General features: G+C 48.8%; 1 protein-coding gene across 31 annotated transcripts in view; it reads left to right on the top strand.

Moving 5' to 3' along the window:
* Ablim1 (actin-binding LIM protein 1) overlaps positions 1 to 12684 on the top strand; it is a 282612-nt gene that overhangs the window by 114393 nt on the left and 155535 nt on the right. For 3 of the 31 annotated variants that reach the window (NM_001290816.2, NM_001290815.2, NM_001103177.3), the window contains exon 1: positions 3321 to 3653. The exons of 25 other annotated variants lie outside the window; for them this stretch is intronic. In NM_001290816.2, coding sequence (NP_001277745.1) covers positions 3638 to 3653 — 16 coding nt within the window. In that variant the 5' untranslated portion in view covers positions 3321 to 3637. Of the gene's footprint in view, positions 1 to 3081; positions 3654 to 12684 lie in introns of those variants that run through there. 3 more of the 31 variants (XM_030250915.1, XM_030250912.1, XM_017318174.2) reach the window with 2 other exon arrangements.

The following is a 12684-nucleotide window of genomic DNA, read 5'->3' as shown; positions in this document are numbered from 1 at the left end:
CCCAGACACTTCCTGGACATCTAGTCCATATGGGAAATACGTTAAACACAGAGTCGGACACAGGTCACAGGGGGATTTGAGATACAGCCAAAGACCGTAGAGCTCAATTTCAGAATTAAGAAGTAGCTTAGAGTTGAGATTCTAGCTACATTACCTCCAAAGTCCAGCCTCTGCTTAGCATGGCATACACGGTCAGCCCCTCTGTGATGCCCCGCCCACGTAAGCTCGTGCTTCCTCTGCCGCCCACAAGACTACAAGCAGTCTGCTACGGCTACTCGATACTGTCTGTCCCATGACCTCTGCTGGGAAATGTCATTTGTGCTCCACCCTTCCCAGCAGGCCTGTGTTCACCTCCAGCCAGCCTGTGTTCACCTCCTATCCTGACGTCCCAGCTGGGACTCAGAACTGTCTGGGCCCAATGTGCCTTTCTAGTAGCAACAGGGGTATCTATCTGGACATCTTTGTTCTGTGCTGTCTGTGTGACACCTGACACGAGCCAGTGTCCCCCCAGCAAGAAGTGGGGTTAGCAGATGTAAGCATAAAGTAGGGAGGGAATAAGAGACTTGTTCTCTGGTGTGTGCGTGTGTGTGTGCATGTGTGTGTGTGTGCATTTGTTTCTACTGGATTCTGCTAGAGAGGATATCAAGAGGTGTGGAGACATTACCTGGACACCTTAAGGTCATAGAGCCTTGAACGGATCCTGGAATTCCTGCATTACAGGTGCCTGTAGCTCTGCTGTGAAGAGGGCCTTCCACAGGGCCTGTTCCCAGTGCTCACATTTCCCTCTGAGTAAGCATTTCTACTCAGTGATGGATGCTTCACTTTTTACCCAGAGTGGTGGGGAAAGGTTGCAAGCCTTTTCTCTCCAGCAATATGGCCTCCATACTTTGGTCACATGATAGACGATCTTGGCTTCGTTTTGCCAGCAGGTAAAAAAGTAGCAGTCGGGTGGAGGGTTGAGAGTGAACCGGCATGGTGCCGCACCGTGAGCGTGTCTTGTCCAAGGGAGCTGAGCTAATTTCACTGAAAATCATCTTTAGAAAACTGAATAAAAGAATCTTTCTCATGAACTATATAGTCTTTATTCCCCCCGCCACTTATCCCCCTTCCCCCTTGACTTGTCCCCCTCCCCCACCTCTCCCCAGCTTTCAGTGTAAATAGCAGATATCTCTATTCGCTTCTGTTTTTGAAGCCTCTAGTCCTGAGGCAGAGTAGACAAAAATAACTTGAGCAGTAGCCCCTGGTTGTCTTGAGAGGACAGAATAGATGCTTTTATACTAAAGCAGCAGTGTCTGGTTGTCAGGGGACTTCTGCCACGGGGCTGTTATTTAGCAGCTAACTGCTAGTGACTCATCCACTCTGACTGCGGGACAAATTCTTTCCATGGAAAACACTGGTGTGTGTGTGTGTGTGTGTGTGTCACTGTGTAGTATTTTCCTGTAGAGAAAGCGTTTCTGAACATGAATAGATACCAGCTGATCCTCGGCTCCCGGGGCCTTTCTAGACTCTGTGCAGTTTGTTCCCAGAGGTGCACAGGTTTGTTCAGAAAAAACCATCACGTAGAGTTAAAAAGTGGTGGAACTAATGACATTTACAGTACCAGGTGCATCTGTGAATGACCGGGCTGGAGCTGGAAATCAAAAGAATTCGCTGTGATGTCCAGCAGGGGGAAAGGGTGGGGGTGGGGGAGAGAGAGGTCAGGCCTTATTTCTTATTTATTTGTTGTGCTGCGCTGGGGATTAGAAACCAGGTCTTCAGCCTGGCTAGCCTTCAGCTTTCAGCTGAATAACACGAGATCCTTGGAGAGCCAGGCTTAAGTGCAACACTGCTCTATTTGCACACCAAGCGTAACAGAATACTCTCACCTGCTCTGCTCATCGATGAAGCTCATTCCAGCTCTCTGCCGCTGATCTTACTTGTCAACATCTCTTTAGCGGCTGAGGATGATCAGGGCAAGGAAAGAAGACAAGGGCTGATTTAACCATGAAATGAGGGAACGCAAAGGACTTGTCTCCTGGGATGCTCTTGAACGGGGCAGCCCTCTGCACTGTGGTTGGTGCCCTTCTCTTGCTTGGCTCGTGGGTATGAATGGAAGCGATATCCATCTGGGCACTGGCACGGGAAAAGCATGACCCAGCCCCAGTGGGGCTGCACCAGGCAGGCATAGTGTGGGTGAAGGGTGTCATAGAGAAGACGACACAGAAGCTGCAGGGGACAGACGGAGACAGCCAAGCTATCAATAGTAAACCCTGAGTCACAGATGTAGGAATGCCACAGCTGCTACTTTTCCACCCCAGAAAGCGAGCGGGCAAGACCTGCCCAAGATGACGACGGTGAAGAAATGGGTGTTTCTCTTCCATCTCCCCAGCCCAGCCAATTTATTTCAGCCGGCGGCTGAGTCAAAGCTGAGGCAGGTTGCTCTGCTCCATTCCTTTCTGTCCCCCTGGCTCTCTTAGACCCAACACGTTAAAATATTTGCAGTAAATACCATCTAATACTGGCTGTGCGTTCTGGTTCTGAAAGATGTGTTGGCTGACCATCTGCTCATCTCCCTGAGCGGTACAATGTCTTCTGGTCTCTTGCTTCTCTGCATCTCTCCCACACTGGTGGATGTATACAATGGGTGTGTGAGGCTGCATCTGGGAGACAGGTGCAGCTTTGTGAACCAGGAAGTCCTCTGCTGGCAGACCTGCCTGTGACCTGCTAGGTCAGAAAGCCAAAGCCAGGAGCTGCCCTCTCAGCATATGCTACCCTCCTGCTAGTCACACAGGTCAGGCCAGTCCTGGATGGAGCAGTAGCAGCAGATACTGTTTGCTCCTTAATCGTGACTAGGGTTCCTCCCTCACACAACACAACCACGCGGTTTAAGAGGACTACGCTGAGGCAGCAGAGGGAAAGCAGAAGCTAGAATCTTCCCCAACTGGATAAGTCAGATTTAAATTCTGATCCCGAATAAGGAATCAGGTCCTGAAAGGCCCTCTTCCTTTCTCCTGCCCCAACCCTCATTCACAAATAAAAATGTGTGTGTGTGTGTGTGTGTGTGTGTGTGTGTGTGCGCGCGCGCGCGCAATCAAATGGCATTATTCAGAGGAAAATGAACTTGGAGGAGCCTTGGCAATATTTTTCTATTAAGGCCAATTTTACTTACTCAGTTTGCCTGAAAGAGGCTGTAATCAGGATTGAAAGCAGCTGTCATAGGACACTAACAAGCTAACAATTGACGAGTTTACTTATGGGAACAGTCCCTGGCAGTGTGTGGCTTGGCCTCCTTCCTCCTCCGGCAATCATTTATCAGGCCCTGGGAGGGGGGCCAGGGCTCAGGAACATTTTCCCGGGCGTCAGGAATGCAAGGTGGTGTCAGTGACCGGAGATTAGGGCGCTGGAATTTTGCATTTGCTACCGCAGCAGCTGGAGCTAGTGGTTTCAGCCAGAAGACAGCGTCCGGGAGCAGGGCGCGGCCGCCGTGCGGGCGGGCGTGGGAGCCGCGGCGGGGGCGGGACTTCGCGAAGCTGCCCGGTCTTGGCGTGTGGGTGCCGGGGGCGTCTCCTCTCAGCCTCCGCAGAGGCCATCGGTCTGCTTGCAAGCCTAGAGTTCATTCCTGTTGCTTTCGGTGCCCTCAGCCAAGGACCCGGTTGCCATGGTGAAAGAAAAAGGTATTTCTAAATATCGATCACCCTGCATGCTTGTAGAACTTGCAATGGCCCCGCGGGGCTGGGGCACCTTATCAGCAATGATCTTTTGAAATCCCAGCAGACGTGTTCGGGGTGGAAAAAAAAAAAATCTCTGTAGGACAAAGTCTGGGTTTCTGCGGAACTGAGCTTCCAAATCTCAGCCCATCGCAGTATAGCACAACTGAGCTCAGGGTGTGCATAGTTTTTTATTAATTGCCAGTGGATTTCTGATTTGGGGTTGAGACTTGCCTTCCACCTCCCACCCTCCCACCCTATCTTCCATTCTCTCCCTCTGTCTATCAATGAGAACGTTAAGATCTGCCAGAAAAGGGTCCTTATACCTGGGCGGGGCTGTGTTGAGACAAGCCTAAACCTAGCTGGTGTGGCTGAGGAGCCCCTGGGTGTTGGAAAGGGCTCATTATTAGCTTTAGTCATTCCTCCCAACACTTTCCTAATGGATGCCCTAAGCGGCAGCGACACACAGGCAGTGAAAAGAGGGTGGGCGTGGCCCGCACAGGTGTATATTGTTTACCTATTAGGCGTGGCCCTGAGATTAAGATAAGCCTTTGAACATTGAATTCTGGTTTAACCTATTTGTTTGGGAAATGTAAAATAACACCTCAGTTGCTTGCTTTTGGTCAATTCAAGTAATATATGACGAGCCTAGTATTTTTAAAGCAAAATGTTAACAAACACAGTCAGGGACAGGGGAAGGAAGCTTTTGGCTGGTACTCTCTCAGTCTTCTATCTCCATTTTCAAGGGTTGGCGTTTGTCTTTCTAGACCCTTCTGGAGTGGAATTAGATTCACAAGTTAGAGGTGATCCTATCAGAGCTGCCAGAGGACCATCTGATGGTCATCTTTTTCTGACATAAAGGAGCACTCTGGCGGCAGGCTTGTGACTGTTATGGCTTCTCCTGTGGGACATTTCTTTTTTTCTCCACCAACACAAGACATAGCTGCTCTTCCACCCTGTCTTGAACCACCTCAATGCCTTCTCTATTTCTACTTTCTCTGTGCCCCACTTGGTTGTGGCTGGAATTTCAGCTTGGTTTTACTGTGCTGACGGGTTGAGCATTGTGTCTGCTTTGGCAGTGGGGAGGCTGCACCCCAGGCAGGACCAAGGGACCACTCCCTTCATCCACAGCTGGAGAACCTCTGATGCTCACCTGCTTTTGCTCTGCTCTTTCTGCGAATAGACGGTGAGATGGTTATGAATAAGAATGCTTTCTGGTGATGTCTCCTTTACTTGGGGGACCTCCTGGTGCAAAATCCAGACAGACACTGGCATTTGCTGGAAGCTGGGACACCTTCCACCCGACCAGAATAACATGGCCCAGATTTCTGTTGCTAATGGATTTGAGTTTGTATCCCAATGTATGTGATTTATTTATGAGTGGAGGAGATTTCAAAAGCCACTGGCCCACTTTGTTCCTGTGGAGCTTGTGGCAACCCAGACCTCTTCTGGTACGTGGTATAGATCACAGATCGGGAGTATTCAAATGGCATCTTTCCTAAGCCTCGCTTAGACTGCGTATGTCCATGCTCGGGCACTCTCTAGCTGGAACACTCTGGGCAGGTTCCCAGGAGACCGCATGCTAGGGTTATCTTAGCCCTCAGCCAGTGATTAGAGGCTGTTCTTTTTTATTTTGAGGTCTATGTCAGTTCATGGTGCTGCTTCCTAGCTCTGACTACACTAGCAGCAGCCCACAAGAGAGGAAAGCAGGATTTCTTTGGGTGGTTTATACAAGAATTCCAGGAAAAGAAGCGAAGGAGCCTCTTTAGTCCGTAAAGTGAAATGGGCACTGAGAGCCCAGAGATGAGCAAGCTGGGGATCAGAAAGGGTAAGGAAGTGGCTCAAGGCCACACAGCTAATACTTGGACCACATGACATAATGTGTGCAGATAGAAGAACTGTCGTTCCCACAGCCCAGCCCGGAGGGCGAGCTGTTCCAACATGTCCATCTTTTAACATCTCACCACCTGGTTTAGCATCTGCCCCATGGAGATGCTCTGACAGAGGAAGCAGGTTAGCATCTATCAGAGCCCCAGGAAACCTGTGCCTTTTTGCCTCTGGAATGTTTCTGGTACCATATCTGCCTCCTAAAGCTGATGGGGACCCTCTAGCAGGCTCACAGCATCTTGATGTCCATGCCACAGAGCAAGGCAGGCCTCTGGCTCTCTGCTGTGCTCCCTACAGTTGCACACACTGCTTTGTAAGTCATTTCCCCTGCCTCTCTGCTTGAGCCTGATATAGGCTGCAGAGAAGGTCCATGCTCAGCCAGCGTGGCCGGCCCTGCAGCAGACCCTCTGCAGCTCACATCCTTTGACCTTCGCGTCATCTTTGTTCTCCAGACCAGACACCCATTCTCCTGCACTCACAGACACTAATCGATCTCAGAATCTTGATGAAGTGGTTGCTTCCCTGAGGTGTTCAAGGGCTCCTTATCCTTGCTGCACCCTCTAACGAAGATGCACCGAAGGGTTCTGGGGGTTCATCCGTCAATATCTGTCTTCTTGAAGACAACACACACTTGCCAGCCTGTACGCTGGGGACCCACTGTACTAATTTAAAAGCTGTAATTGGCTAACCGATACGTGTTCTGGCACAGTTTCTAAACTAATCTGTTTCTTTCTTGTTTGTGTGTTTGCTTGAGGGGGAAAAATAAGTAAATCCCAGAGGTAAAGTTATAAACATATCTTATTTAAATAATAAAGGTGGAACCATTATGGCTTGGAACCTATGTGACCTTGTGAAAGATTAAGAATTCAGCCACAAAAGTGACCTAGCCAGGTAAATGGAGTTTTAGACTCCGGCTTCTTCTATGTTTTGTTTTGTTTCCTGCAACAACAGAGGTCTCAATGCTCATACTCCTACAAGGGAAGGATGTCTGTTGTTTGTTCTCTACCTGACATTTGAAAATTAGGAGAGTGTGCACGAGTCTCACACACACACACACACACACACACACACAGAGGGAGGGGGAGAGAGAGAGAGATTGAGAGGGAGAGAGAGAGAGAGAGAGAGCGAGAGAGCGCAAATGATGTCTCTACAGTAAGATCTCTTAGCTGCTTTCCTTACCATGCAGTCAGCTCCTCCTTTGTGGTTCTGTCCTGTGTATTACAAGGTATTTAGCTGGGCTCACTCCTGGACTCTCCCCTACTGGACACTGGAGGCATTGCCCTTTCATTTGTGGTAGCTGAAAATGTCTCCAGACATTGCTAGGTGTAACTCCAGGGGCATGAGGTGGGGTGTGGCAAAATTACCCAGTTAGGAACAAGGGGACGCCGGGCGTGGTGGCACACACCTTTAATCCCAGCACTTAGAAAGCAGAGGCAGGCAGATTTCTGAGTTCAAGGCCAGCCTGGTCTATAGGGTGAACTCCAGGACAGCCAGGGCTACACAGAGAAACCCTGTCTCAAAAAAAAAAAAAAAAAAACAAAACAAAAAACAAAAAACAAACAAAACAAAACAAAAAAAAAGTTAAAAAAAAAAAAAGGAACAAGGGGACTCTAGGATCCCTTGGGCTGGGTTGTCTTTCAGGTTTCGGTAAACGGAGTCTCTCAGTAGTGAGTGAGAAGCGTACAGACTCCTATAGGAAGCCAGCTGAGCCTGCACCACGGAGAGCTTTGGCACAGAGACATGTTCCAGATAATGGGGGTGGGGTGGGGGTGGCTCTACTTCCTGGCTCATTTCAGTTGCTGAAAATGGACTGCGTGCTCTCAGCAGCAGGTGTGGCTGCAGAGGTCCTTCCTTCATTTCCCCTTAAGACTCACGAAGTCCACACGCCTCCAGGAAACTCCTCCGTATCATCACGTACGTACCCCGCATGCTCTTTTCTGGGCTGGGGAGACCCCGTGAACTTACAGGGCACAGTGGCTCCCTTGTCTCTTGGCTGTCTACTGTTGAAGCCAAACAGGCTCACACGTGACTGAGAGGAAGTAGGTGTGTGGAAGAAGCATCTCACCTGAGGTTTGACCTCAGGGTATGCTGATCGGCCATCTTGGTTTGACCTCAGGGTATGCTGATCGGCCATCTTGGTTTGACCTCAGGGTATGCTGATCGGCCATCTTGGTTTGACTTCAGGGTATGCTGATCGGCCATTTTGGAGCAGAGGGCTTTTAATCTGGGCCTTTGGAGACTGGGGAGGTCTGAATATGTGACAAATGAGAGTGGAAATAAAATGTGAGATTTGAGAGAAGCCCACATGAGGATGGATGGAACCTGGCCAGGGATGTGATGGAAAAAAAAAATGAGAGGGGTAGACAAGTCACACAGTCTTCTGGGAGTCCCTAACAGAACAGGCTTGGTGGTTTAAACAACAGGAAGGTATTGTCTTAGTTCTGGAAGATGCAAGTCCATAATGAAGATTTCTACAGAGCTGGTTCCTTCTGGATGAGTCCCCCAGGGAAGAAAGAGTCTGTGCATCTGCCTGAGCTGCTGCTGCTCGGCCAGCCCACTTTGTCACCCACTCCTTTGCTTGTAGAATCATGATAGCATCTCTGCCTCCAAACCTGTGTCATTCACGCTGAGCACCTGTCTTGTCTTTCCCACTTTCTATAAGCACACTGGTGAATGATGACAGTGCCCCTCCACCCTTTTAATCTGATTGCCTAAATAGAAACCATATTCTAAAGTCCTGAGGGTTAGGCATTCGACACAGGGATTTGCAGGGGCTGGAGGGGGGATGCAGCCAGTCATACTTGGCAACTCACCTAGGTTAGACCTGGATAGGAGTTGGGAAAGATTGGGGGAGAAGAAATAGAGTAAGTAATAGGAGTGGGAGGAAGAGATGCAGGGGGGATTTTAATAAGCCCTGAACCACTATCTAGGATAAGGCACTGGTGTATGATTAGAAATGTGTGGTCTAGAAAGTAGATGCTGAGAGTTCATGGTCACCTTACAAGTGCAAGTGTGGCATTATAAAAGATACTATATCTACAAAATTCTGAGTTGAGAACTCCATAATTGTACTACCAAACAAACAAACAAAAAAATCTCATGTGTAAGTTCATGATTCTGTGTTAGACTACACTCATAGCTATCCTGGGGTGCCACGCTCTTAAAGAAGATTTTAGAACTAGGTCTTTCGTTCCTTTGGAGGTGTCTGTGAAAAGCTGACACTACACCTTGCTGGTCATAGCTGCTGTCTCCAGCATCCTCCAGGGCCTGACATATCTACAAGCCACATCTTTTGCTCCTGGCAGTGCTGGAGGTGTCCTATGTCTCAAATGTGACCTACAAGCCCGCCGGCATCAGCAACTCTTTTAGTCATCCCATTTCCAGCTGAAACCCTATATAACCAGGTAAAGTTCAAAGCTCCCTGCTTGTCTATATAGGTTTCTCCCCAAGTCCTTGAAGAGAGCTTCCTCCCCAGCCCCATGGAAACCAATGGCCATCTTGTTTGATCTCATTTGTAATGCTACGATTAAATCTGCGATCGAACATGTGTAAATGGAAGCCTTTAGCTCTTCATGGTGTCCCCACTCCACAGCTGGGGTAAGGGAGGGGGGCGTCATAGGAGTCGGAGCACATGTGAGAGACTGCTTAGCCAGAAGAGAGAAGATCTGAGGTTCCCCCCCCCCACCCCACAACTTTCTCCCCACCTGACTCCCAAGCCCGTGCTTGCTACCGCCTCTCTTCCATTTGCAGTCTTATGTGAGAGGATGTCACCTCCAACCTGGGCCATGAGAAATACAAGTGTCCTTTTTCTTTGCATTATCAGAAAAAGTCCTGCTTCCAGTTAAAGCTTCTCAGAGGCCCATCCCTTCATGATCTCTTCCCAGATGGCTCTCCACACCTAAGTCAACAGCAGAGAAGCTAGACATTTGTCACCTCTGTGGCCTGGGCACACACTTTGCTCTCCTCAAGCATGGGTTGATTTCATAGATGAACTTGTAAACAGCCTGGAGAGTTGGGCGGTGTGGCTGCCTGGTGTGGTGGCTACTTTCCCCTTGGATCCCATTGGTCACTGACACCTGTCCCTCCCCAGGGAACACACTGCCCAATGCCACTCAAACCCACTGCTGTAACTGTGGCTATTTGAGTATTGTATAAGGATTCCACATGTGCCTGAAGACCACAGGGTCATCTTTCAAGGCCATCTTTCTCAGTTAAGAACCCTTCCTGTTCAGGGGTGAGTGTTCAAGATTCCTGGGCTGGAGCTGAGACCGTGACCCTACCCCCACCCTGTGCATGACTTGGTCACTTTTTTCATCTCACCTTAACTTAAAAAGCTGATGTTGTTGTTGTTGTTGTTGTTGTTGTTGTTGTTGTTGCTGTTGTTGCTGCTGCTGCTGCTGCTGCTGCTGCTGCTGCTGCTGCTGCTGTGTTTTGTGTCTTGGTTTGGTTTTAGCTTTGGCTCGAGGCAGGGTCTTGAAACGCAGCCCAGGCTAGCTTCAAACTCATAATTCCCCTGCCTCAGTATCTCGAGTGCTAAGATTATAGGTGTGTGTCATTTCTCTTAACCCCCAGGTTTTTAAGGGAACACCTAAGGTCTAAAAGGGAGTTATTAACTTAAAGGAACACCACAGGCTACCATGATTTCACAATCAATGGTCTTGATGGATGACTTATTCACTCAACTCAGTTGTGAGCTTTTCAGCTTGGGGAAGCTCAGGTTTTTGACATAACATTCCATTCAATACAGGAAAAAAAAAAGAAAAAAAAACCCACAGGCGTAAATCGCTCTTATTGTTACAAACGAAGGTGCTACTCACAACAGTGTGGCTCCGGTGGCCCCGTCTTCACCCCACAAGAGCTGTCTGCAGTGTGTAGCTCCCACAGCTGAGGGAAGGAAGGTCACATAGAAAAAAAATCATAACAGATACCAGCCTGTGCCACCAGCTCACTGAGGTGTAAAAAATAATAATCTAGAAAAGTGAATCCAGCTAGAGCCAGACTTCAGCCGCACAGGTGCGCACACTAGAAGGAAAGAGACATGTGACCTAGATTTCCCCAAAGCTCCTGAAAGCAGCATTTGATGAAGTCAAGACTCCTCAGAGAGTGGACATCTGTGCTAGGGGTTGGCCCACCCTACCCTTAACTGCTCCCAAACTTTGGGAAGTGGCTCTCATCCTTTCCAAGTAACAAGGCAGGTTGACAAAACTGTTGTGTCACCAAAATCCTCATTAAAGGCCAACAGGCTGGGCTGGGGAGTCGGCTCAGTCAGTAAGGACCTGAATTCAGTCTCAAACACCCGTGTAAAACAAAGCTGAGCCTGGTGGCACACTCACAATTCCAGTCCTGAGTGGGAAGAAACAGGTAGATCCCTGGGCCTCCCAAGCAAGCCTGTTTGGCAAGTTTTGGTCAAATGAGAGAATTTTTCTTAGAAACAACAACAAACCCCCACAAGATGTATGGTATGTGAACATGACCCAAGGTTACCTTCTGACTGACACACACACACACACACACACACACACAGAAAGAGAGAGAGAGAGAGAATGAACAAGGTGAATTTTCCAACTTCTTGAAGAAAGGACATGCAGGCAGGGGGTGGGAGGGGTCACCCTACCGTGAGACATGCCTTGGCACGGACTTTGAGGTGGTGGCTTCTCTGCACCACAGTCACAGTTCAGTGTAGGCTGAGAAGGAGGGGCCCATGACAGTGTCAAAGTCGAAACACTAACCATTTTCCAAAGCCAGCATTGAAGAGCCAGAGAATTTTCCAGAAGTTTCACTGATCCCAGTGGCATGGAACACTTCCCATTGTGGTTGGGCTGGTCTGGGTGCATGGCAGCTGACAGCAGGCCAGCTTCCCATTGCATTGTGTGTGGAGCTGTGGGCGATGCAGGCCCAGAGGAATGTTGATCCCTCACTGGCAGGAGCTTCGAACTCAAGGGCAAATTTTGTTAATCATGTAGAGAGTGAATATTTGTTGTTCATGATCTCTTTTCCCTGAAACATGGTTTCGCACAGAGTGACAGGACTCATGTTGCTAAGGTCCTGACATGATTAATATTGTTATGGTCCACTGTACCCAGGGGCAACAGGAGTGAGTCTGGGTCCCACTATAATCAAGCAGGCTGACTTGTTTGAATAATTTAGGCTTATCAAGGAAGATGCTAGCAACACCACCACCCAAAACCAAAAAAGCAAAAAGCCACCTACAGAGAAACTGTGGTCCAGGGTTGGAGCCTCAGACTTTAGCAAGCAGAGCCTCCTGGGATGGGGAGCAGGGGTGGGGGGAGCTTGTGAAATTCAGAGTTCTAAATCCCTAACCCCAGAATTTCTGATCCCCTAGTTCTAGCACAGAGCCTGACTCTGTTCAGGGAATCTTTATGGTCCTGGTCCAGGAACTACACTTTGACCTCGTGTGGTTGGTCCACAGTTTCTGTGGATACAAGAATTGATCCTGCAGGTGGCTCCTCATTTTTATATCACTAATGTCTCCATTCCCCCTGAAAAACCTCATCTTGCTCAATGACCAAGTGACAAAGACAAAGTAAGAGACATCTACTGGCCTGAGGCTCTGCCGTGTAGAGCAAAGCCGTGTTACATAATAGAGCCAGCCTCCTGTGACCTCTTTGCAGCCAAGAAACTGCTGTCATTTCCTGATCCTGGGTGTGCACAGAGTGAGTGGAAGTTATTGGCATGGCAGCCGACAGTAGGCCAGCTTCCCATTGCATTGTGAGGTAGTTTTTGTGAGGTGTGTTGGAGCTCATTGTAACTGAAGGAAGGAGGCATTGGTTTCTGCCACGATACAAGTGTGACCAGATATGTGCAGGTGACCTGTTGTCCAGGTGTGATCCAGGTGTGTACAATATGCACAGGTGCCTCGTTCTCCAGGTATCATTTACTGTTTGGGGACCATGCTTTCTGGGTTGACGGAGTTCTCTGGAACTCTTGGGTAAAAGACAATACATTTGGTGTTTGGCTCTCCAAAGCTACAACTCTCTGTTTAGTCTTTGGAGAGCTGAAATACATTACTTTAAAAGCGTGGGTGTTTTGTTCATTGCTACTAAATCCTGTCTATACCCAAGGCATCTGTATCCTTTGCCTTTCCATTCTT

Source organism: Mus musculus, chromosome 19 (assembly GCF_000001635.26).
Source record: "Mus musculus strain C57BL/6J chromosome 19, GRCm38.p6 C57BL/6J".
Lineage (NCBI taxonomy): Eukaryota > Metazoa > Chordata > Mammalia > Rodentia > Muridae > Mus > Mus musculus.
This window is presented reverse-complemented; position numbering and strand designations above follow the sequence as displayed.